The 27,509-nt window shown below is 44.0% G+C and overlaps 1 protein-coding gene across 1 annotated transcript in view; it reads right to left on the bottom strand.

Annotated features, from left to right (window-relative positions):
* Positions 1-2,759: 2,759 nt before the first annotated feature.
* The window catches only part of AK4 (adenylate kinase 4), a 45,682-nt gene continuing 20,932 nt past the window's right edge, over positions 2,760-27,509 (bottom strand). Inside the window, exons 3-6 of the mRNA XM_073357432.2 lie at positions 20,127-20,246; positions 8,416-8,588; positions 7,599-7,717; positions 2,760-4,854 (exon numbers count right to left, since the gene is read on the bottom strand). Coding sequence (XP_073213533.1) covers positions 4,740-4,854; positions 7,599-7,717; positions 8,416-8,588; positions 20,127-20,246 — 527 coding nt within the window. The 3' untranslated portion in view covers positions 2,760-4,739. The remainder of the gene's footprint in view (positions 4,855-7,598; positions 7,718-8,415; positions 8,589-20,126; positions 20,247-27,509) is intronic.

Genomic DNA, 27,509 nt, shown 5'->3' on the forward strand with positions numbered 1-27,509 from the left:
CTGCTTTTCAAGGGCTCCATCCATAAATCTCGCAGACCCAGCATTCCCTCCATCACACTTCTCAGTAGCATGTGGGAATGTTAGTGCTCAGAAGACTCCTGCCCTAGCACCTTCCCTTCTGGCGGTCCTCATCCCAGAGAGAGGACACTCATGGCAACAAACAGGGACTACTACGGCATATGCGATTCCTAACATGGCTAGGAGTCCAGCAGTGGTCTGTCTCATGCAGTGAGTGGAGCACACCAGCATTAAAAGTCAGATGTGCACACAAGCAACTCCCACTGTCCCTATATTAGCATATTTTAAAATAATTTAAATACCCTTTAGCTAACCCCTCTGTGAAAGAAGAGGTTTTCCAGGAGCCTCATTTGTTTCTTCAAGCAGCAGTTTTACTTTCAAATAACCCCTTTTGTTGCTAACATATATTAAGAATTTGAGCCATTTCTTTTGTTCAGAGTACAGTCCTGTTAGTGGAAAGAACCAACCATTAGAAGTATGTTTTAACTAGATGGATGGTAGATCCCTTCAAGGACCTCCCCACCCATACAGTTAACACAGATCTCCCACGTGCTCTGCGGCTGCTCCCTGTCCTCCCACACCATGAGAGAACCTGGTTAGCCCTGTAATTCAGTTCTGCTCCGCTCGAATCAGTGGGAAGTCTCCCATTGAGAGCAGACCTTAGAACTCCTTAGTGCCTCCTTTAGACCATTACTTTCAGTGGAAGGCAACTAGGGGAGAATGGATAGGCAGCTGAGAACCAGGCCTCCCAACCCGGCAGATCCATAACTGGTGCTACATCTCCCATTCTTGGCCCCGCCCCCAAAACCCTATGGATTGATATGCACCCTGGTGCATAACATGGGTTCCCAGGCAGGGTTGCACACATGTCTTCATGTCCTCTAGGTTGTTCCCTCCACGCACCTCAAAACCCTGCCCCATACACAAGTGGAGAGATCAGTTCAGGCCATTAGGGTTTTTCCACTCAGCCTTTTCATACCACATCAGTGCAGTTCTGCTTTGTCTCACTTAGAAAGGGATAGTAATGACATTTCGAAAGCTGTCTGATCCCAGTCCAAAGCCATGCATTCCAACTAGGAAGGCACTGACCGCACCACATTGCACAGTGGTTCTAAAATCAAAATAGGGTCCAACTTCCTACTTATACTACTGTGAATGCAACAGTCACAGTCCCCAGTAAGAGATCGTACTGTGCAATACTGCTCGGTATCATCATGGCTAACACGCAAATGGTCACAGGATGCCAGCCTGTCTGATGGGCTAGTGATGACAATGGCCGACTGGCTGCAATACTCTGGGACTGCCAGAGTGTGCCTTCTACTGCCAGGAGCAGGAGGGGGCCATGATTTATAGAGAAGAAAATGGAATCCAGGATAAGGCTGGTGGAAATCTAGTGCACTGCTGGGCCAATGTCATGTGAGTGGTACGAAAGAAGGGAGGATGCGAACATACCGATAACTCATGTCTTCCCATCACAAAAGAATGCCAAGACAAAAATTAGCATCTTCCTGGCTGGGAAAAAGCATTAATGTACGATGACAAAAAAAAAATTAAGTAAAGATGACTTCTACTCAAACAAATCTCCCCAGGCCTCAGAAAGCCAAAGTAAGTTCCACCTAAGAATCCTCCCCCTACAAACTTATAGCCACTCTTCAGGAGTGTATTTTCAAGATCCAAAAGCAGGAATGACGACATTTCAGCAGCAGACACTTGCCCTGCTTGTTAACCGTTGTAATTAATCAAGTTGTCTATTGCAGAGGTTCTCAAACTGTGGCCCGCGAACTCCATTCAGGTGGTCTGCGGATAGTTCCCTAAGGTACACGCCTGGGCGGACGCACACGAGAGACTGATGGGCCAGCCACCTAATTAGTGGAGCCGCGCAGGCATGGCTCCAGTGGCGTAGCTAGGTGGAGCGAACAGAGGCACCGGACATAAACGAAAAGGTGCCGCCCACTTGTACTCACCAGACGGCGCTCCGGGTCCTCGGTGGCACTGAAGGCCCTCGCTGCTGAAATGCCGCCGAGGACCTGGAGCAAATGAAGGCCCCTGCCGAGCCGGAGCACGTGAAGGCCCCCGCTGTCAAAGACCTGGAGCAGCGGCGGGTGAGTAAAAATTAAAAAAGTCACCACTTGTGCTCAGAGGGGGAGCAGCCGCTCCCCCCACTCCCCTCCTGGCTACGCTACTGCGTGGCTCCACTAATTAGGTGCCTGAACCCTGGAGAAGACGCACATGTAAGGAGAGGTGGTGGCCCTGGGGGGAATAGGGAGTAGGTGGGAGGGGGCAATGGGGTAAGAAGAAGGGGTGGGCGGAATTTGTGACGTGCAAGGCTGTTGTGGCCAGAGAAAGAGGCAACTTTCCCCAGGTCCAGGGCTGCGGCTGCTGGGGAGAGGCAGTCCTCCTTCCCAGCCTCAGCTCGGGGGCTGCCACAGCGGAGAAGAGAGGCCTGCCACAGCGAAGAAGAGAGGGAGTGACCCCCCTCCTTCCCAGCCCATCTCGGGGGCTGCCACAGCGGGGGGCGGGGGTGGGAAGGTAAGACTACTGATATTAAAATATGAGTTGTGTGCTTTTATTTGTAGAATAAAAAATGTTAATTATTAAGTTTTTTTTTTAATATAGTGCTTTTATCCGAAGCACTTTACAATAGGTAGCTAACGGTACAAAAAACATTTGGAAAGATCATTAAGTGGTCCGCTGAGACACCTCAGCAATTTTCAAATGGTCCACGGGGAAAAAAGTTTGAAAACCACTGATCTATTGTAATATGGAGGTAGCCCTTCTAGTTGGTTACTGTGGACTGTAGCAAGCTATGCAACTGAAACAGCTTGGTATAAAGTTCTCTAAAAGCTATTCTGTAAAATTCAGCTTATTTCTCAAAAATACACAATCTTGGTTTTTCTTAAATAGCTTATAAAATAAGGCAACTTAAGGAGACATGGCCTTACGAGGTAAATCACACCCCCCGTTAATTAGGTACTGTAAGTATTAAAGATCAAGTCAAACAAATTTACAGTAATTCCAGTTTAGAAAAGCCACCACTACATCTAGCTTCATGACTCAACACATGAAAATAGGAACAAAGGAAACTGAGGAAGAGATTTCATACACCTTAAAAGGTGTTTGTTTACAACAATTCATTCACATGTAACATTGTCAATCCAGGAACACTTATATTTCCTCCCCACAAGAATCACTAGTAGTTAGTTCACAGTGTTTCAGATCACTGCAGCTGTAGCTGTAAACTGGAAATTAATGTCTACAGAGGACCAAAAAAAAAAAATATTACAGTAAAGCTTTCCCATTCCATTAGCTGTAACCAGAAACTAAAAATCTGAACAGGGAAAAAAGCCTATGTAAAACTCGAGACACCTCTAGAAAAATGCAGTGTTTTGTTCAGTGCTTGGAAATGTTTATGGCAAGTGTTTTTAGATGAGCTGCATGCTTAACTGTACATAACCTCAAGCACAAGACTAGACTGAGCATAAAACAACAGAAACAAGGTGGCGGGTGAAGGATTGTCTTTTAGTGGACCAACTTTCAATAAAAGATATTACCTCACCCACCTTGTCTCTCTAATCTCCTGAGACCAACACAGCTGCAACAACAATGTGTACAGAAAGTACCAGTCAGTTTTGCCTGACCATCAAGGAATGTACAAGAACAATTGCTTTTGATTCACAAAGTGCTTAAATACCACCAACTGGTTGCGACTCTTGCCATCCAACACATGTGCATAACTCACAGATGTCAATGAGAAGTGTGTCTGTGTAAGACCTGAAGGACCAGACCCTAAAGTGTTCCATTATTATGAGAAAAAGTAATCCCCTGCAAAAGGTATTTCCCCCCAGAATGGTCCCTGTATACCGAGAGAAGAAAGAACCTCAATTAGAAGGCAGAATAGATAGATACAATGAACTTTTTCCAGATAAAATTACAAAAAACACATGAGAATAAATCTTTGGGATAAACTAATACACTATGCCCATATCTTGTAGTGTTAAAGCTATAAACAACCAAAGCACAAACTAGTGCAACTCATTTCTCATGGACAAACTTAGGCTTACTCAGTTTCCTGGTCTATTGGTTGGCATGCATCATACCACTTAGTGAAAACTAGATCATATAGCAGCATTTATTTTTATTTTTTTGGAGGACAGCACAAGAATGTATTTAACCCCCAGGACTTTTTTTCCTTCTATGTTTATTAATACTGGAAATGTTGTGTTCACATTTGAGCTTTGCAATGTAAATATTTTCCATGTTACTCACTGATTCCCCATGGGGTCAAAGTCTGCATTTAGGGTTTTTATTTCTCAGAGGAAATAAAGAAGTTGCCATGTAGAGCTAGCTCAAGGCAAAGGGTGTTGTGGAGCAATGGAGCAGCACATTGCATATGTACATGGATTCAGGGAGGGAACCATGATAGGTTAGATATACTCTAAGTCTGTCTAAGTCTGAATCATTGGTTAGGGTTCCCGGATCACATCAGCAATACTTTGTAGCATGAAAACTAGAATTTATTCCAGCAGACTTCATCTTTTACAGAAAGGGTTCTTTTCCACCCTGACGCTGGCTGTAACTGCATTTCCAGAACTGTAAACTCCAGTAAAGCCAAGAAGTTGTTCCAGACATTGTACTATCCTCTAACTGGGCACAGCACCAATACGGCACAGAGAAACAAAATGAACAACCATATTAAATTCTTGATCCTTTACACAAGATGGTTAATTAGCTTCTTTGGAATGGACAGGCCGGACCTTGCTGGAAACCAGAGTGTAAACATAAGGCCAGATTTTGTTGGTCTCTGTCCCAGAAAATGAGTGTAGGACACCTCTGCTCCTGAAAAATATAATTAAGATTAGAAATTAGTATAATTTGATTGACAATTCTGGAACACATTAGGACTATGCAGTGTCTATGATCAAGAACAGATGCCTTCACATGCAAAGGAGCATGACCAATGAAAATGAATGTAGCCTAAGCTCTTGAATAACCATTCTAGATTGCAGGTCAAGTTTTGGGTCAAATTTTTGGTAAGCTCTGTGTAATTTATAGTAGAAACAAAAAGCTGATTATGCTTAATGTTCATCTAATCTACTCATTGATTCTTCACTACTTAGGGTATGTCTACATTGCAGCTGGGAAGCGTAATTCCCAGCTCAGGTAGATGTACATGTGCTACAAATAGCAGTGTGGCTGCAGCGGGAAGGGTGGCAGCTTGGGCTACCTGCCCCAGGATGTCCCTAGGATCTTGGGCAGGGGTGTACTACATTTTATATACAAGAGACTTATCTAGTCTGTCCCTCTGCAGTGCAGGTTTGCTCATTACAGTATATTTCCTAGCGCATTACAATGGATGTGTCATCAGAAGAACAACTGCAAGGTAAAAGCCTTAGACTCAGACTTATCAAAGTATGCGCTGAACTTTAAATATTTTACAAGCTTCAGTGGGACTACTCACATGCTTAAGGTCCTGGGTGTCTTAGGGCCTCAGTCCCTTGTATTTCATGTCCCTTTCATTCCATATGACTATTTCAACTTTTAAAATGTTACTGAATGCTGCATTGCTTTCAAATTTTCAGTCTCAATCACTAGATCATTAGCACAGAGCTGAAGGCAAGGCAAGGCAAGTATGACAAAACATGCCCCAAAATAATCACAGCATAGGCAAGAACATTAACACATGCTCTTAAGAGCCAGTCCTACAAATATTTAAGCATGTGAATAATCTTACTCATGTGATTAGACCTATTACATCAGGCTCCAAATGTGTACTGGTAAACAACAATAAAATGAAAAAATTACAGGGAAGGAAGCTGTAGCTGGTGAGTCACATTCAAAATTTTAGTGGGATAAGTTCTTCCAAACTTCTTGAGACTTTTTTTAGTACACTGTATACCAATGTCTGGTTTGCTAGTGTACATATAACTATGGAGGGTTGAGATAGTCCTTTCCACTTTCCCCCGTTGTTCATGAGATAAAACTGCATTTGAAGGCAGCTGGTGTGCTGAGAACACCGCGTAGCACGCTGACACCATACCCATCTGTTGTCTCTCATCTTATACTTAGATTGTAAGCTCTTTGGGGCAATGGACCATCTTTGTTGTGTTTGTACAGCGCCTAGCACAAGGGGGTCTTGGCTCATGACTGGGGCTCCGAGGCACTATAACAATACAAATAATCCATGACTCTGTTTTAGCTCTTAAAGAAAGCTGGTGTGGTCTTTGTGCCTAGAACATGCTGCCACTCTCAGTAAGTAACTAACCTCCATTTATCTGGAGTCTTAAAACTGATTTTTTGCTACACTTTATGCACAGGTTTTCTTTTGTTGTGTCTCTAAACTTTTTCTTTCTCATTGTCCAGTGCTTGAGAGGCTCTACCTAAAGAAGTTAAAAGAATCAGAAATGTTAAATTTTAAAATCTTCCAGCTTCAATCAAATACACAGCATCCCTAAGAGACAGGTAGGGATCGTTCCATTTTACAGACGGCTTCATCTCTATCCTCCAATCAATAGATCACAATTCCTCTCAAACATCTGCTTACAGATACACAGCTATTGCAATCATGCGATTCCACCGGCACAATCTAAAGCTGACAGCTGGAGTGATCAAAGGAGAGGGGGGAAAAAGGGAGCTAGACAGAAAGCTCCTTTAAATAAATAAATAAATCTAGATTAAAAACCATACATACAATTCTTTTCTCTCAGAGACATGTGTAATAATTTGTATTCTTTATCATTTAGACTGCATCCAAAAATGTGTTAGCCACGTTCTAAGCACAACACTATGTACGCTGAAGGGTCAACTGTTCTTACGCAGCAGATTAAACATAAAACAGAGAAATGGTGAATTTCCCTATAATTAAATTTAACAGCAAAATTAGCCTCATCCTCTAAACTGAACCCAAGGCAGGCTCTGCTTTTGGCTGAAAAGAAAGAGCACAGAATCTAGCTAGCCAGCGGCAGCAGAGGAGAAAGAAAGGCAAAGGAATCACATCTCACTGCCGGAGTTCTGGCAGGAGAGAGATCACCTGATCATTGCCTGTTAAGTTCACTCCCTCTGGGGCACCTGGCATTGGCCACTGTCGGTAGACAGGATACTGGGCTGGACAGACCTTTCGTCTGACCCAGTATAGCCATTCTTATGTACTATAGGGCTTGAAACAGGCTCTGGCATAAGGTACAGCAGCCCTGGGGTTTGTCCTAATTTAAGGCAGCTTTTCCAGGGCTGCTCTGCAGCCAGGAAGCCCCATAGCACAGAGCAGAACAGGCAGACTCCTGCTCCTAGACTCACCCCTTCCACTACTGCTACACTGCTCCTGTCCTGGGAGAGTTCTTTGGTCCACTGCAGCCTTTACACCTCCCATATGCCACTCGAGTGGGGCCCTGAATCCAGCCCCAAAAGGTATAGCATATGGCTGCTGATTATGGCCAGGCCAAAAATCTTAACACATACGCAATTTTGCTTGGGAGAGGCCACATCAAGATATCCCTGAGCAAGCCAAGAACAGATTTGTGGAGATGAAAACTTATCACTTATTTTTACAGGCAGGGTCTGTATTACTTGAGTGCGTTCAAACTCACTTATATAATTCTATTACTGGCTTTGCAGCTTCTTTGTATTTTCTTAGCCGAGCAGCAACAGCATCAGGTTTATCATCTTCCCGTTGAATTAATGGTTCACCCGTGATGTCATCGATCCCCTGTGTACAAGACAAACAATACATCATGAACACTGTGCCAGATTAAACCAGTGCCACACAGTGAGCCATGGGGGTTATATGGGTGTAACTGAGGATAGAATTTGGCCAGCTATAAAGAACTTGCATTCATGTCAGATGATATCACTGCAAGACACTTTACTTACTACAATATATATAGTAGATAAAAATCTGAGTTAAAGGGATAATTAACGTTGATCTATGACACTAGTACTAGTTACTGTAAGACACCTTGTATTCTCCCTTGATAACAATGGCATCTGTGTGCTAGCTTGCATAACTCCCAGGATAATCATTGTGCCATGACTGCACAATAAAACACTGTGGTATTCTGGACCACAGTAAATTATAGTAGGACATTTTCTTACCCCATGATTAAAATAAATCTCATTTTCCTAAATAAATATTGTCTGATTGGAAACTGCCTTGCACACAATCTTTCAGGTGCCCCCTTAAGGCCCCCGAGCATGAAAAACCTAACTAGTTTTCTAAAACTTATCTAGCAAGAAGAATTCAACTCCCATGCATTCAGTACTTATTAGAGTATAATAGGATTTCTCCCCTTAATATTTTTAAAAAGACGAATAAGGCATTCTCAAGTGGAGACATCTTTACTGATCTAGAAGTAGATTTAAATTTTCTCCAGCTAAATTAGTCTTTAATGTAGTAAATTCTCTTACATGTACATCAGGTGGGTTGAACTCCATATTATACACTCTTCCACTAGCTGGGTGAATCCAGCGAGCGCTTAGACGATCTTTTAGCGTCTCGAATGGGATGTTTAAATTGATCACTAGATCCAGGTCACAGATTCTGTCAAGTGCTTCAGCTTGCACCAGTGTCCTAGGAAAACCTGAACAGGGGATGGAGGGGAAAAGAAAGGAAAAACAAACAAACAAACTCATGTCATATGAACTAACAAAGGCAACTAATATTTATTGGATGGTGAAGAACAGTTTCACAATATCCGTGCTGGTGTTGAAAACCGCCAGTCCTCTGTTACAGCAAAAGCAATAAGTATCCGAGGCTTTGAATAGATGTACACTTAAAACAAATTAACACAAACACAAGAATTTACACTCCATGCCTTAGACAGGCCACTTTGTTGCATGCATAGTATCTATTAATTGCTGAATTCAAGTCGATACAAGGTATGTTCACCTTTAAAGCTTCATATGACCACCCTGTGTACCCAAGTTCTTAACTGTTGACTTGACTGACTACCTGCAAATAGCTCTGAAGTACAATCATCAGAATGCTGGGACTCAGATCTGGGATCAATTCCCAGCACTGCATCGATGACTTTTCGGCCAAGTCACCTAATCTCTGTGCTTCAGATTCCCATCTGTAAAACTGGGATAATACTTCCCTACTTCAGAAGGATGTTACAAGGGTAAACACATTCAATATTTGTGAAGGGAAAGCAAGCTGTATAAGTACTGAGACACGCCAATGCCAAGTATACCAGAGGCAGCAAGATCTCCAGGAGGGGGAGGGAAGGGAAGACGCCCTGGATATTGCATGTCCTATTCTCCAAGCCATGTGAAGAGGGAGGGAGGGAGGGAGGAAGGGCTGGAGGGAGTCTTGGCTCTTGTAGATATTAATTGCTCAAGGGAAGAAACGGCCCCACCTTTAGGGTCAGTCTATAGTCCCAAGAACAATACTGACGAAACAAACCTATTTCCATCATGAAAGTTTTGTCAATCTTGAGCTGTGCAATTCAACTAGTGACGCATGCAGCTTAATGTACAAAGCATGCGGTACCACATCAGAGATGCGTGAAGCATGCAGCTCTCAGGGCCTGGCTTTGCTTATTCATGAAGGTGTTGATCTTGCATAATCAAACTTAATGGAAGCTTTGCCATTGATTTCAAGAATCAAACTGTTGGGTCTTAATCTGGCACCCACTGGAGTGCTGAGGATACTGAACTGCCACTGGAATCAACAGGAATTGAGGATGCACCGCACTTCACAGGATCAACCCCTAATAGTGTAAAAACTATGCAACTTAATCAGCAAGTTACACATCTATTGGACTTGACAAGAATGGAGATCAGCGACAGGTCCCCCGGGCCAAGAAATTAAGTAATGGGATGATTAGGCCACATAACTTAATTGCCACGGTATAGGACTTATGGATTATTAATCAGTGGAGCACACCGTTTTTCTGAGAAAGGGAATACTAAGGAGACCTATAGATGAAGGGCACTCCATGGAAAAATTACTGGGGTTCTAAGTCTTTATCTCGAGCTCCGTTTTACTTGGGGTTGAGCGTGTTGCAGAGGGACCTCTGAAGAAGAAGAAGAAGAAAGGGGACTTCCCTCAGGTAACTCAGCAGTGACTTATCTGGCCATTTAAGCAGTGGTGATAAGGCTGTGCATCCCCAGCCAGGCCCCCACTCCCTATCCACCCCTCCCACTTCCCGCCCCCAACTGCCCCCCTCAGAACCTCCGACCCATCCAACCCCCCCTGCTCCTTGTCCTCGGACCGCCCCCTCCCCGGACCCCCAACCCTAACCACCCCCCCCGGGACACCACCCCCTATCCAGCCCCCCCCCCCGTCCCCTGACTGCCCCAACGCCTATCCACCCCCCGACTGGCCCCCTGGGACTCCCACGCCTATCCAACTGCCCACCCCAGAACCATCGAACCCCCCCTGCTCCTTGTCCCCGACCACCCCCTCCCAGGACTTTCCGCCCCTAACCACCCCCAAGGACCCCACCCCCTATCCAACCCGCCCTGCTCCCTATCCCTTGATTGCCCCGCCCCCTATCCACACCCCAGCTCCCCCGGAACCTCCTGCCCCTTATCCAACCACCCCCCGCGCTCCCTTACCATGCCGCTCAGAGCGGCAGGAGCTCGCAGCCCCGTCACCCAGCTGGAGCCAGTCACGCCACTGCGCGGCCCAGCAGGAACAGCGGGCCAGAGCGCGGGCAGTGCAGCAAGCTGAGGCTGCGGAGGAGGGGGGACGGCAGGGGCAGGGCTGGGGGCTAGCCTCCCTGGCCAGGAGCTCAAGAGCCAGGCAGGACGGTCCCACGGGCCAGATGTAGCCTGCGGGCCGTACTTTGCCCACCTCTGCTTTCAATGTTACTATATGTCTAGTAAGTACACTGCCGGTGCTATACAGCTCGATTTTTGCAGGCTACAGGATATTTCCATTCCTTTGCAAATCTCTTCCTCCCTCATGTATAATCAGACAGATGCAGCACAGTCCTAATTTTAATTGCCGTGGTCTGAGAGGAAAAATATTTTGAAGTTCCAAGGAACGGACATGTTCAAAGGAAACCTTTCAGCCTGGCGTGCCTGCCTCCTCACCCCCATGGGAGAAGTTTTCTTCACACAAAATGTCCTGGCTTCAATCATACTTGGTCCCTAGCAACAATTTCATTTAACCACACCAATTGGGATTCCTAATACCAGAGGAGTTGGTACTTATTGCTACCACAATTCTCATTCCATATGCACCTTCCCCTTGCACTACTAAAGCCGAATTCTGAGTAACTAATACCTATTCATCCAAGAGTACTACAGTAATTGAGAACCTTCTTTCCTAGTCATATAGCCTAGCTACTTTAAAAACAAACCACACAACTAAATGTACATGCTTCATCCCCTCCCCCAATCAGAGTTCCCTAGTGCAAAACTCATTCCCAGTTATGGGCATTGAGACATTACACTCCATATTCTTTATGAAAATATGCTTAGGATACGGATATGGCATAATTGAGATATACTTGATGCAAGATGGCTCATGTAAGACATCACTGGAAAGATTATGATTTACTGAATGTGATTATCCAATTTGTGTGTTTATCATTTCTGTATCTGAAATTAGGAATATTGACTATGTAACAATTACAGCTGTGTGTGTGTGTGTGTATTTGAGAGACACCCACCAGACAACCCACCATCACAGCCCTGATGGCCCATTAGGAACAAACAACAAGGCTGTGAAGATACTAATCTCTCTCCTTCCTGAGACTTGTCTTGGGACTAGCTGTAACACTACTAGGTCAGGTGGTCCTGCCACATGGTACTAAACATGATCTTGGACTTCTAGTAATTTTCCACTGACAGGATGGGGAGGTCAAGTTTGGGAAACAAAAGGCTTCCCACCTGATGTAAATTCTATTTAAAGCTGGGAGAGAAGGCATTCCGGACTTTCCCCTCCATGGCCTACCCAAGAAGGAGGACTGCTGAAAGAACCTGAAGGGACAAAAGAGACTAACCTGAATGGAAAGGCAGGAGAGTCCAGACTGAGACGGGGTACAGTCTGTAAGAAGAAATAAACTCTGAGCTACAGAAACTCTGCATCCTGCCTAATTCAACATTTAGGGTGAGAAATTACTTTGCGTGTTTTAGAATAACAGCCGTGTTAGTCTGTATTCGCAAAAAGAAATACACCTTAGAGACTAACCAATTTATTTGAGCATGAGCTTTCGTGAGCTACAGCTCACTTCATCAGATGCATACTGTGGAAACTGCAGAAGACATTATATACACAGAGACCATGAAACAATACCTCCTCCCATCCCACTCTCCTGCTGGTAATAGCTTATCTAAAGTGATCATCAAGTTGGGCCATTTCCAGCACAAATCCAGGTTCTCTCACCCTCCGCCCCCCCCCCCCAAACTCACTCTCCTGCTGGTAATAGCCCATCCAAAATGACCACTCTCTTTAAAATGTGTATGATAATCAAGGTGGGCCATTTCCAGCACAAATCCAGGTTTTCTCACCCCCCCCCACCCCCCTCCAAAAACCACACACACAAACTCACTCTCCTGCTGGTAATAGCTCATCCAAAGTGACCACTCTCCCTACAATGTGCATGATCACTTTGGATAAGCTATTACCAGCAGGAGAGTGAGTTTGTGTGTGTGGTTTTTGGAGGGGGGTGGGGGGGTGAGAAAACCTGGATTTGTGCTGGAAATGGCCCAACTTGATTATCATACACATTTTAAAGAGAGTGGTCATTTTGGATGGGCTATTACCAGCAGGAGAGTGAGTTGGGGGGGGGGGGCGGAGGGTGAGAAAACCTGGATTTCTGCTGGAAATGGCCCAACTTGATGATCACTTTAGATAAGCTATTACCAGCAGGAGGGTGGGGTGGGAGGAGGTATTGCTTCATGGTCTCTGTGTATATAATGTCTTCTGCAGTTTCCACAGTATGCATCCGATGAAGTGAGCTGTAGCTCACGAAAGCTCATGCTCAAATAAATTGGTTAGTCTCTAAGGTGCCACAAGTACTCCTTTTCTTTTTGCGTGTTTTGACAGGTTTCAGAGTAGCAGGCAAGTTAGTCTGTCTTGTTGCGTGTTTTGTTTTATTTGCTCAGTAATCTGCTTTATTCTGTTTGCTACCCTTTTAACCACTTAAAACCTGCCTTTTATAGTTAATAACGTTTGTTTTGTTTGTTATTAAACCCAGATTCTGTAATTTCTAAGGGGGGAGGGAGAGTAGTTGCGCATATCTTCCTCCATACTGAAGGAGGGGCCGAATGTACGAGCTTACGTTGTACAGATTTCTCTACAGCGCAAGACGAACCTTTGGGTCTACACTCCAAGGGAGGTGGACACCTGAGTGCTGGGGCAAGTCCCTTAAGCTGAGTCTTCCCACAGCTGATCTCAGTGTCTGTGTCTTTGGGAGGCGGGGTGTGTGTCTGTGCACACGCACTAGAGGAGGCTTAAGAGCCTGGCTCAGCAAGACAGGTTAAGGGGGTCCCATGCTGGCAAAACTGGTGGGCTCAGTGGTATCTCAGCACATCAGGTGGCATCTTGAAGGGGGCAACCTGTCATAGGTATGATGGCAACAGATTGTGCTAAACTGCATGTATTAAGAGAGAAGTTCCACAGGCAGCAATTATCTACTTAGCCATGTGATGCTGTGATTAGAGATGGGTCCAAATTGCATTGGTAAGACCTAGAGCAGATATTTTCCAAGTTTTAGGGGCAGTCAGATCTCGGGTTTTGAGTCAGACTACTCTAGCTGGGATTATGCATGTATAAGCACTTCCAAGACCGGCCACTCCTGGAAGAATGCAGGATCCAGGGGTGAGCAAGATGCAGTTCAGGGCTGGCTGTGTTATAATTCCACCTTGATTGCAGGAGTGTATGAACACATTCTGAGGCACATGTCATGTATTTTATTGCAGTTCATATCTCCTAGAACTGAAAGCCACAGAGAATAAAAAAAAAGTCTCTCGCCTCTAGTGTATTGTGTGTTAGTGTAGATGCATTCTTCCATCTACAGAAATGCCACTGTCACAGGAAGATACAAAATCCAGAAGCACATGTAAGCATTCAGAGGGTTTTGGGGGGAAGGGGGGGCAGGGGGGGAAGAGTCCCTGTAGGAGCTGAGTTCTATAAAAAACAGTTCATCTGACAGCACGTATAACGTATTGGTAGCAAGTACAGCTATAGGGTTTAATATAGCAGTTAAGGATATACTGCTAATTCACTCTTCCTCAAAGTAGACTGTATTTCTGAAATCCCATCCTGTGATGAGTGCTGGAAGCTGACCGGAGCCAGCACTCTGATCCCTTGAGCATCAGTCAGGTCCCCTGCCTAGAGGAGGCTGTTTGTGGATGTGAAGGCTAACAGGCTGATCACGCTGAATGAGCCAATTAGTCCATTAGCTGAGAGATGTCGGGAGGCCACAGGAAGGAGTTACTGGGGGAAGAGGACCTGGGCTAAATGAGCCCAGAGATCTCACCTAAGGGAGGCCTCTGTTCTTCTCTGGTCCTGTGGGAAAGAGCTGAAGGTAGAGAAGCACTGTAAACACTTTGTTATCACCAACACCAATCCAGTCTCATAAAGCGATGTAAATAAATCACACACATTTGCCACTTACTGGACAGCCTGAGAGGTGCCTGGGGATAGGTCTACGGTGCAATTAGACACCTGTGGCTAGCCCAAGTCAGCTGACTTGGGCTAAGGGGATATTTAATTGTTGGGTAAATGTTCATGGTTGGGCTAGAGCCCAAGCTCTGGGACCCCCCGGGGCCAAACCTGAACATCTATCCTGCAATTAAACAACCCCTGAGCCAGAGTCAGCAGACACGGACCAGCCACAGGAGTGTAACTGGAGCACAGACATACCCTGGGGTATCAGAGGACAGGGACGGAGCATGCCCTGTTACACACCCTTGTAGCTTCCTATGTAGAAGACTGGGCTAGTAAATAATAATATAGGATTTAGTACAGAGGATTAGGGATCTGTGCAAAGCATGCATTATACACAGCAAATTGCTTTTTCGGTATCACCCACCAACTGCTGTAGAGATTCTCACCCAAACTAGAGTAAATTTGGCACCATCATTCTGAAGGGGAAAAAAGGAAGAGTTTCTCCAAGCACTAACAGGTGTATGAGTGTGAGACTTGCCCAGAGCAAGATGGAATGGATGGTAATGTGGCTGTGGGAAAAACAAGGTTGGAATTATGAAACAAATCCTTAACTGAAAAGCAAAGCCAGGAAGCATGTTGAGAAGCCATCAGATCCCATGCTTCAGGGCTTAAATCAAGTGTACAAAACTAAGCAGCATGTATATTTTAAAAACCAGGGGTGTGGAGGATACTGTAGTGAGATGGTTTCTACAGCCATCACCAACTCCCTGAAATCCCAACTCCCATCCCATATTCTTACAAAAGATATCACAAAGGAGGGGGCAGGTATCAGACACCAACAGCGAGAAAACATTTCTGGAGGGCAGATGGGGCCTTTCAATCAGTTTAGGATGAGCAGCGTGGGGTGCCATATTTTGCTTAGAATAATCAACTGTCCAGGATAATGGTACCTAGTGAGGGCAAACTGTGTATAATGAAAAATTACCTCCATTGTTGGGGTCACTAAGCCCAGTCATTCTTGGCCAGGCTTTCACCCACCTGCTCATACAGGGACAACCTCTTATTGTTTTCTCCAAGCTCAGTACCACCACAGACACACACTGCCCCATGGCAGGGCAAGAGTCTAAGTACCTCCAAAAAAAAACAGTTATGTGCCATGCTCCAGCAGTTACCAAGCACTGGATGATCTGAGATTATAAACCCCAGCCATGCCTGACATTTACAGAGAGGTCAGCCATTGACACCCGAACCTGGATGCATCAGATCTAGAAACCTTCCCACATGTACAAGAAGTCAGCTGCCCCCTCATCTTGGATCTCTGCCTGTAACCCAAAGGAATACTGTGTAGTGCTATCCCTCCCAGCCTGAGGGAATGCTAAAGCCTGTTACTCTGACCACCAAGCAGTAATGATATGCTGCAGTAAAAAACGATTACAAATATCTATCTCCCTGGGCACCTCAGATCTGCAACAAATCTGCACCACCACATGTCATACCAGAGCTTGTATTCTCCAGGTACAGAGTGACATTTACTCCGGTCAGTTTTTATTGAACACACACACACAAAATAGGGCACCTTTATGCCAAACAAAGCGAATTGTAGAACGGCTCCCTGCACCTGCTCTAACGCCAACTGTTTTTTCTGCTCTGCAGAGCACATTTTCACTGCGAGCTCCTTTCTTTTTTGGGGGAGGGGGGCAGAGAGAAAGAGACAGGGCATGTTAAATCCCAGGGCCAAGGTCATTCAGACCTTAAGGGCTGTTTTGCAGCAGCAGAGCCCATGAAGTCCAAAAGGAAGTCTGGTTTTGTGATTTGCTCCAGGATGGCATTTTGAGTCAAACAGTCCAGTCAGCTGTTTGGTCCCTCACAACAGCACAGACTAGGGAAGTCAAAATGTTGCATTGTGGCAAAGTGGTGAAAGTCAGAAGCCCAGAAATACCCTAAACGTACACAGTCATAAATATTGTGTGCACACCCTTACTCTCTACACCTGTGTTTAAAGCCAGGAGCTGTGACGATTCTAGAACACCAGTAGGACAGATTATCTAGAGTACAGTGACTTATGCTACAGGGCAAGGAGAGTCCACTCCCCAGGATGCACTTGTGCCAAGGATAGACTGGGAAAGGAGGGAAGCTAGGATCTCAGCCCTGCTGCTTGAAGGCCTTTGTGATGTCATAGGCTGAGCTGCCTCAGTTATATTAAGTCATGTATATGTTTAAGCCCTTTAATTCTTCTCATTATTTTGCCTCCACTAGTTCCTGTGGCGAGGGGTTCCACAGGCTAGCCATATGCTGCACAGCGTACTGCAGTCTTTGTAAAGCTTACTGCCTGAACTTAATCATTCAGGAGGCGTCTCCTTGTGAGCACAATACTCATACTAATGGCATGACTGCTCTTGGTCCCCACTTCCCCGGGAAGCTATATTGGTAGTTAAAACCCCAGGAAGACCTGTGCACTTGGCAATGTATTTACTCCCTCCAGGGGAACAGCGGACTCTTTAAATGCTCTCTTTTCTGACTTGTGCAAGTGGGTGCCACACAGGTAGGGGTGTGTGTTTTAGTGGAAGAAGTGAAAAAGCAACAAAGGCAGAAAGTAGAGAAAAGGAAGGAGAGACTGGGAACATATGGATTTTGTGAAGGGGCCTCAGGACTTTCTAGCATCCCCCAGGCCAGAGGCAACATGGGATACTGGAGACATACATCCCCCATTCTTTCCTGCCTGGACCTGGCCATAGGACAGTTTTGCACCTCCATTTGCAGCAGCGTTGCTTGATCTAGCCATCCAGGTATTCTTATTGATTTGTTTCAGAGTAGTAGCCATGTTAGTCTGTATTCGATGAGCTGTAGCTCACGAAAGCTTATGCTCAAATAAACTGGTTAGTCTCTACGGTGCCACAAGTACTCCTTTTCTTATTGATTTCATCACTCTCGTATCTGTCCTCCAGTCACTTGTTTGCACCAGCAACACAACAAAATAGACTAGCAGGATTTCAGTGCCTGGAGCTGATGCACAAGAACTTGAGATTGAAATCAACCTCTGGGGTGCAGCTAATGCAAGCAGAGAAGGAGCAAAAGAAAGGGAAGCAGCAGAGACAAGGTAGCTGCAGAGGAAAGACACCGAAGGAAGCTAGGAGAGACTCACAATATGCATTTTAAAAAGTTAAATTTATGTTTGTACGGCAGCTTTGACTGGGTCCATAAATTCTCTAAGTGTCAACAAAAGCCACTGCAAGAGAAACAAGAGCCTGCAGTTCAGAGCGTTGGTGTCCTTCATAAGGAAACAAGATGATCATTTACACAAGCACCACAAACCATTCCAGTCACCTCATGGCAACATGGGCTAACACTGGTTGGTTTATTTGGAGAGACAGGAGCGCATCAAAACCCAGAGAGTTCTGGCAATGCTTTATTTGCTTTTCCATGAACAGCAACATTTCAATACAGAAATGATAAACTTCCAGTGCCCTTGTATTAATGAGACGTAGGTCTGAGTTCTAGTTTAATGATGGCCAAATTCTGGGATTCCCAGATTAAGGAACTATCATAGGGTTTGAATGATTATGCCCACCGGAAAAGGTCATCTCTCTAGGGCAGAGATCGACAGCCTTTGGCACGCAGCCTGCCAGGGCAAGCCCCACGGCAGGCCGGGAAGGTTTGTTTACCTGCCACGTCCGAAGGTTCGTTTACCTGCTGCGTCCGAAGGTTCAACCGATCGCGGCTCCCACTGGCTGCGGTTCGCGGTCCCAGGCCAATGGGGGCTGTGGGAAGCTGCGGCCAGCATATCCCTCGGGCCGCGCCGCTTCCTGCGGCCCCCATTGGCCTGGAGTGGTGAACCGCAGCCAGTGGGAGCAGCGACCAACCGAACCTGTGGACGCGGCAGGTAAACAAACCGGCCCGGTGTGCCAGGGGGCTTACCCTGGTGGGCTGTGGGCCAAAGGTTGCCGATCCCTGCTCTAGGGAATGCTCTGAACAGAGTTCAGTTCTAGTGTGGACCCTAATCTCGAGCATATGCATTTATAAACACCTAATTATAATGTAAATGAATAAGTGATTGCTTATACTGTGCTCGTTATCATGGTGTCTGAATGCCTCTCCATTAGTCATTTTTTACATTTAAGTTAGAGATGCTCAGAAATGTTTCTTCTAAGATTCATTGAAAGAAATGGAACTTTTGAAAAAAAAAACGTTCATTTTACCCCCTTACATCCACATAAACTCAAGCCCACTGCTCTACTAGTAAGTAAAATCAAATCTTTAGAGCAACATATAAAAGACTAAATGCAAGCAACAGTGGAGACTAGGGGCACCTCAGATTTTAAAACTACACTCACTCTGATAAAAATTCATATTTTAGGCCTGATATTTACAAAAGGCCTCTAGTTTTGTTGCATTTAGACATCCCGCTACTTGAGTGCTCCCACAATTGATTCTGGGTGTAAAATTTGGGGCTCAACTATTTGCAGGAACAAAAATTCATCTTCACAACCAAGAAGGCTTTTAAAACAAAAAAAACCACACAAAGGCAATCGTGTTCAAAGTGTTTTTAAGGGTTCTGATTAGCATACATGATGCATGGTTGATACTTCACATGTCTATGAACAAGAAACAGCAAGTGATTTATCTTGGCTTGTGTCCAGTCACTCCCATGTACCAGTTGCTCCATGTCATGATTTGGAACAGCAGTGTGAGAGACTGTTTGCTGCATAAAGCTGATCTAAGTCAAGGATTCCGACATACCTTCCCATGGGAGACTGGCCAGACACACACGCACTACTCCTCACAGGAGCGGAAGGGAAGGGGAACAAGCTAGGGGCTTGTATATCTTCCCTTCACCCCTCCCTGCCTTTTCTCTGCACAGAGGGTCACCAGCAGTGACTTCTCGTCCCTCCCCACCCCCATGAGCTAAGAGACAACTGTGACACAGAGTCCCTCAAGGTTCACAGAATTTCTGGTGGCCATAGCCCATAGTTTGAAAACTGCGGACACTGGGTACAGAGACCTGACCGTTAAGGACATGAAGAACCCACAGGGGAGAAGGGAGCTGTAGGGTGAATGGTGACTGCAGACATGCTCTGTAGCAGTTTGCTCTGTACTAGGCACTGTTCCCTGCTGTCTGACTACCATGATGGTGATGTAAAACCCCTTCCATTAGAGTGACAGTACCTTGAGTGGAGCTTCTGACCTCTTGCTTAAATTAACAAAATCTTTCCTCAGTACCTGTGATCTCATGCAAATAGGATCTGAGTTTCATTTTCAGAAGCATGAGTCTTTAAGAGGAGACCAGCTGAACAGCTCTGTCCTTAAAAGCTCTCAGAAGTGTTTTTGCTTTCTCCTCCATCCCTCCCTCGCTGCTAAAAATATTGAAAAGCTGTGGTTGGTTTTATTTGTTTTCCTGTGAAATCGTTCCTGGGAAAGTAATGTCTTATTCAAAGAAATAGACTTCAAGAGGTTGACGAGGACTGGGATTTTCAATCCCCAACGAGCCACCAGCACAGAGGGATACAAGATTATTGCACCCATGATACCAAATTATGCACATCAGTTTACTGACCGTCAAGTAGCCAATGCTGAGACTGCTTTTTCTCCAGCTCCATCATCATGACACTGGTGATGACGTGATCCGGTACCAAAAGGCCTTGCTCTAAATACTGCTTTGCCAAGACACCAACTTCTATTAAAGAAACAAAACACGTTTCAATAAAAAAAACAAACCAACAACAACAAAAAAAAACTGACACACCCCCACCCAACACACACACCTACCTTAAAATTTCCCCTTGATAACATTAATCCAGAAACCCCTCTCTAGCCTCCTTTTTGCTCATTAGCTTTGTTGGGAACACTTCCTTGTTATTGGTGACCAGGGACACTTAACAGTGCTGTGGGAAAACCTAATTTACCAGCTGTGAAGTTGTAGGCTAGGGAATAAAAGAGTGAGGCTGCCTTGAGGGACAAAGAAGGCCAAGAAAATGCCAAGTGATTGTTGGCAGTCTTTTCTTCAATTGATTGGGTGAAAGGATGCTGTATGGATTTCTTGATTAGTGGACAGTAGAACACAGAAGTGCATTTGTGCTAAACTTTTGCAATGCTGGATGTATATGCAGAATTTTAAGAGTGACACCCTGCCAATGTTGACCCCAAAAACTTAAATATTATATATTTATTTTATTTTACTTTACAAATTGCCCCCTCCCTGAAAGTGGGGTGGTTGGTTTTTTTTTTTTTTGAAGGAATAATATCCTTCCCACTGCATCTGCAGCCTACATGTAAGAACCAGGAAACAAAAGTGGCCATAAGTTTAATGATTCTGTTGAGTCATCAAGGCTCAGTGAAATAAGACTAATAATAAGCCAAAAATAAGACTAATATTTTTAAAACTCTCTTTTAATAATGTAAAGTTATTATTAACATAGATAGGGACATTTAAAAATTACTATTAAACATTTACATTGTGGTGGTGCTTAGAAGCTAACCAGATCAGGGCCCTATTGTGCTAGGTGCTGTATAAGTAGACTACAGATTTAAACCTTTTTCCTATATGTACAAGTTTATGCATAACCATTGCAATCCCTCAGAGAATGGATTTCCAGCCGAGTACTACAGGGACAATAGCAGAGGCTCCCATGAGTTTGAAAAATAATTAGAGTACTGGAACACTGCACAGACATTTTAGTAGGGTTAAACCTGTCTGAGAGTTTCCTTAATCCTATTCTTCTCGCTTCCCCCACCCCCAAAAATTAAGGATTAAAGTGGTATTAAAAATGTGCACCATCTCTTACATAGGACTTAGAAATAGTGTTTTGTGTGCAGACTTTATGGGAATGCCTAACAAAGTTAAACATGGTTCATCAAAAATCTGAACCCACACTTAAGCTTTTACACAAAGCATTTTGTTATTGTTACTGAATTCAGAACATTGCTTTCTAGCCAAGTTTTTCTAGACCAAGAGCTTGAATTTGGAATGTGTATCTTCTCTGTTTGAATATATATACACCCAGGAATGAATAATTTTAAATACTTTTGCAACCTGACTGTTATAAGCTTCAGAAATCTCAAGAGCTAGCTCCATTTTTTTTAAATCCAGTGTTCATTTTCAAAGTCCATTGTTGTACCAGTGCAAAACTCAGTGTAGTTAGGATAATTAAATCTGAAAAGAGTCTTGCAATAGCCAAAGTCACTCAAACAGCCATCACCAACATACAATTAGATCTAGAACAAGAACTTTTTATTACTGTTGTCATTGCAAATTTGAGTATAACATTTTCTGCTTCAAAAGGGAATGCTGTTTTTTCAACTAAGTATCACAGCCTCATAGGAAACGTCAGCATGAGGTGGAACAGAGGGTGGTTAAGGCACCAGAGTGGGACCCCAAATGCCTAAGTTTAACACTAGCTCTGCTACAGACTTCCTGAGCAGCCTTGGCCTAGTCACCTAATTTCTCGGATTCAGTTCCCCATGTGGATAATATCCCTTAAGTCACAGGGTGCTGGAAGTTATAGAACATTAAGAACAGTAAAAAGTATCACTTCTTGGAATAGGAATTTCACAATTAGAATAAAAGTGCATCTCCTCCTAACCCATATTTCATAGGCTTGAAATGCCTAAGCAACAGTTGCCACCTTAAACTAATATTTTCTGGAACTTCTACCAACTTTTGATCAACTCATAAATTTTCCAGTGAAGCAAGTGCATACAATAACCATGTTCAAATGTCCTTAACTAGTTTTTTTTTAAATGGCATGAAGTACATGCAAGTTGGAAAGCTATCCCTAAACTTCAGTACTAGTGTTAACTATCACAATTCAAGTGTTCCTTTTAAAGGAGGTTCCCTTACCAGCCTGGAGTTGCAACACTGTAGCCTTGCATGAGTTTGGACCTATGAAGTTTTTACCTTTTACTGGGTAGGAAAATGAGTATACCACACAGTTCTCTATCACGGAGGGGTTGCAGAATTAATACATCTGCAAACAGCGGCCTCTGGAAACACAAGTCATCTCCACCAGATTCCACCAACCCAGAAACAGAGATTCTCCAGAACCTTCATTTTCCTAACTGTGGCAAAATGCTATGCCCCCAAACCAACCACACACAAGCTCAAACACAGATTGAATCTTACTGAGAATTAAGAGCAATCATCTGAAGAGCACCATAATTTTTTAAATCCTATGCACTTAGAGAGCTAAAAACCTGATATATTTAAAACAGATAGATTAATCTCTCAAACAGCAACACATTTCACCTTTCAGAGTGGTAGCCATGTTACTCTGTATCAGCAAAAAGAACGGAGTACTTGTGGCACCTTAGAGACTAAAATTTATTCGAGCATAAGCTTTCATGGGCTAAAACCCACTTCATCGGATGCATGCAGTGGAAAGTGTATATACATACATACACACACACACACACAACATGATCTTGTGATCTGAAATAGGGAACAGTTTAAAGATTTTTAACCAGTGAATACAATAATCTATCATTTTTATCACTTGCTTTGGGTAGCATACACAGGCTTGGGTGGATGAAGACATATTTGGCTAATGCAAATGTATTTAATACTGTCCAATAAGACCTCCATTGGGAACTATGTCCTGCACTTGTAGGGAATGGGCTCATTATGGAGAAGTTTCAGAGTAGCAGCCGTGTTAGTCTGTATCCGCAAAAAGAAAGGAGGACTTGTGGCACCTTAGAGACTAAGAAATTTATTTGAGCGTAAGCTTTTGTGAGCTACAGCTCATGAAAGCTTATGCTCAAATAAATTTCTTAGTCTCTAAGGTGCCACAAGTCCTCCTTTTCTTATTATGGAGAAGGTTGCTCTCATCGACTGCTGGAGCAAACCGATGTGCTGCAGTCAGTCCATCTATAAATCTCGCAACAGAGCTGGGACTAGAATTCTGCTCCTTCCGTTCCATTTACACAGGACTCAGAACTAATGGGGGGGTGGAGAGGAAGAGAGAAAACTCCACTTCTTCAGCTGATGGTGGTAGCATCAGCAAGCCCTATATCCTATCTTTCAGCCAACCTCTAGAGGGCAGTGTCTCACATGCACACTCACCCCTGACCGAGCCAAGGTATGAATGAATTGCTTCACCAGTTTCCTTCCGTCTTTTTACCAAGTCTCTTCATCTTTTAGTCTTCTGTAGCTTTTACCAAAAAGTTTATTCAGACAGAATGTGTTTTCCCCTTAACTAGCTGAAACATTATTAAAACCTAAACACTATGTCTGGTACACAGAGTAAAGCAATTCACTCATTTTGCCTCAATATTCTTACCCCCATAGGATAGCAGTGTGTTAAAAATGGGCATTCCCCCTCTTTATTAGTCAGTGGGAAGTTTCTTACCAATTGGCTTGTGACTAATACTTTATCAGATACCATTGTTTAAAAATCAGCTTTATGAAACAAACAGTGATTGAATGCCAGTTTAAAAACAGAATTTTAAAAAAAGAAACAGAATAAAAAAAAATTTTCTTGGATTTCATTTATGCACAAATGGTGTATTTTTATGAGAACCGTCAAACAATTAAAAAAAATCACATTTAATCATGAGATTAAAACAAGATGTAATTAATCACAATTTTAATTGCAGCATTAAGGAATAAAAGAATGCCAATTTAAATTACAATATTTTGGATGTTTTTCTACATTTTCAAATATATTGATTTCAATTACAACACAATACAAAAAGTGTACAGTGCTCACGTGATACTATTTTTGATTACAAATATTTGCACTGTAAAAAAGATAAAAATCTACAAATTGAAGCATGAAGAAGTATGTGAATGTTTAGCATATCTGGCATGTAAATACCTTGCAATGCTAGCTACAACAGTGCCATGCAACCGTCCAGTCTCACTTTCTGGTGACGTAAATACGCCAGCAGCATCATCTCCCATAAATCTAAGCAAGCTTGTTTGTCTTAATGATTGATTGAACAAGAAGTAGGCTCAAGTGGACTTGTAGGCGCTAAAGTTTTATATTTTTTTCACATAACTGCACTCAGAAATAAAGCATAATAATTCTACATTTGTAAATTGCACTTTCATGATAAAGAGACTGCATCTCAGAACTTGAATAAGGTGAACTGAAAAATACTATTTCTTTCATTTACTTTTACAATACAAATATTTGTCATCAAAAATAAATACGAAGTGAGCACTGAACACTTTATATTCTGTGTTGTAATAGAAATCAATATATTTGAAAATGAAAAAAATCCGAAAGTATTTATAACAAACAATAATAGAATACCAATTTAAATGTAACAGTGTGATTAATCACTACTTTTTTTAAAATCTAGTTTATTTTTTTTCATTAATTCCTGGAGTTAACTAGGATTAATTGACAGCCCTAATTTTTATTATTTTTTAAACAAACAAGCCTTAAAAGCCCTCCAAAGAACAACTAGTTAATTAGGATCAATTGTATGGTTAAAACCCAGAATGAGTAAGAATCAGAGCACAGCTTTACCACCCCAGGGAGCAGGATAGGAAAGACTGCAACTCTGGGATCCCTACTTCCACCTTGATACAATCTGGTTCCAGTGAACTCCCCACTGACCTATATAGTAGGGGGAGTACCACTCTGGCAGCAGCTGTCCTATCCACCTGTGCCCAGCGGTGCAGGTAGCCAGCACAGCAGAGTAAGTGGACTCTTCACAGGTGCACAGCAGCATTCATGATTTGGCTCCTCGAGAGGAACCTTTAAAGAAATCATAAAGCAAAAACAGACAAGTCCAGTAGTTCAACACTTTCAATGAAGAAAGTGGTCAGAAACTTTCCTTCAGAAATGTGGAAGCCACAGGTTGATCAAGAATTGCTAATGGGATCTTTCTATAAATAAAACCAAATAAGATTGGGTCCTAGAAATATCCTAGAATTGAGATTATTGCTGCCAAGGAACATGAGAAGACTACAAGGATGTCCAATTCTGGCATGTGAGAATGTAGTCTTAAAAGAAACACTTGGGAACACTGTAAGGCAAAAAGTTCACTCAGTAGACTGCAAAGATGAGTCACTGGACTGTGATACCTAGGGTACTTCTCTTTCTATGCTGAAGTTTAAAATAGCATGGGGAAGTCAGCTATTTGCCTGTTGTTGTAGTAACAGGGTGAGCCTGTGTAGATACAGATGACCAGGAGTGACTTTTACCATTGAAGGCAATCCACTTCTGTACTGGAATAGTCACCAGCTGTAATGAATGCATATTGCCACCATTACTGCACTGTCGTTCACTTTTCTCCTGCTCCCAAGGTCTCTAAACACATCAGAGGGGAAAACGTCTGTCTTATTCAACCTGTGCACAGGCACCCCTTGGGCATGAACTTTTATCACACCCTTCTGCAAGCACATTTTGTGTTACCTGTTCACATGGTCTGCACTAAGCCAAGGGCTTGGCAAGAATGCACTTGTTGCTAGGGAGAGACACTCCCAGATTCAAAGCACTGAAGTTCCTAATATGAACTGGTATTCATAACTATGGGTATGTCTACACTACGGAATAAGGTCGAATTTATAGAAATCGGTTTTTTAGAAATTGGTTTTATATATTCGAGTGCGTGTGTCCCCACAGAAAATGCTCTAAGTGCATTAAGTGCATTAACTCGGCGGAGCGCTTCCACAGTACCGAGGCTAGAGTCGACTTCCGGAGCGTTGCACTGTGGGTAGCTATCCCACAGTTCCCGCAGTCTCCGCTGCCCATTGGAATTCTGGGTTGAGATCCCAATGCCTGATGGGGCTAAAACATTGTCGCGGGAGGTTCTGGGTACATATCGTCAGGCCCCCGTTCCCTCCCTCCCTCCGTGAAAGCAAGGGCAGACAATCATTTCACGCCTTTTTTCCTGAGTTACCTATGCAGACGCCATACCACGGCAAGCATGGAGCCCGCTCAGGTAACCATCACCCTATGTCTCCTGGGTGCTGGCAGACGCGGTACGGCTTTGCTGCACAGTAGCAGCAACCCATTGCCTTCTGGCAGCAGACGGTGCAATACAACTGGTAGTCGTCCTCGTCGTGTCCGAGGTGCTCCTGGCCACGTCGGCTGGGAGCGCCTGGGCAGACATGGGCGCAGGGACTAAATTTGGAGTGACTTGACCAGGTCATTCTCTTTAGTCCTGCAGTCAGTCCTATTGAACCGTCTTATGGTGAGCGGGCAGGCGATACGGACTGCTAGCAGTCGTACTGTACCATCTTCTGCCAGGCAGGCAAGAGATGAGGATTGCTAGCAGTCGTATTGTACCATCTTCTGCCAGGCAGCCAAGAGATGAGGATGGCTAGCAGTCGTACTGTACCATCTTCTGCCGAGCAGCCATGAGATGTGGATGGCATGCAGTCCTTCTGCACCGTCTGCTGCCAGCCAAAGATGTAAAAGATAGATGGAGTGGGTCAAAACAAGAAATAGACCAGATTTGTTTTGTACTCATTTGCCTCCTCCCCTGTCTAGGGGACTCATTCCTCTAGGTCACACTGCAGTCACTCACAGAGAAGGTGCAGCGAGGTAAATCTAGCCATGTATCAATCAGAGGCCAGGCTAACCTCCTTGTTCCAATAAGAACGATAACTTAGGTGCACCATTTCTTATTGGAACCCTCCGTGAAGTCCTGCCTGAAATACTCCTTGATGTACAGGCACCCCCTTTGTTGATTTTAGTTCCCTGAAGCCAACCCTGTAAGCCGTGTCGTCAGTCGCCCCTCCCTCCGTCAGAGCAACGGCAGACAATCATTCCGCGCCTTTTTTCTGTGCGGACGCCATACCAAGGCAAGCATGGAGGCCGCTCAGCTCACTTTGGCAATTAGGAGCACATTAAACACCACACGCATTATCCAGCAGTATATGCAGCACCAGAACATGGCAAAGCGATACCGGGCGAGGAGGCGACGTCAGGGCGGTCACGTGAGTGATCAGGACATGGACACAGATTTCTCTGAAAGCATGGGCCCT

This window comes from Lepidochelys kempii, chromosome 8, assembly GCF_965140285.1.
Source record: "Lepidochelys kempii isolate rLepKem1 chromosome 8, rLepKem1.hap1, whole genome shotgun sequence".
Classification (NCBI taxonomy): Eukaryota; Metazoa; Chordata; order Testudines; family Cheloniidae; genus Lepidochelys; species Lepidochelys kempii.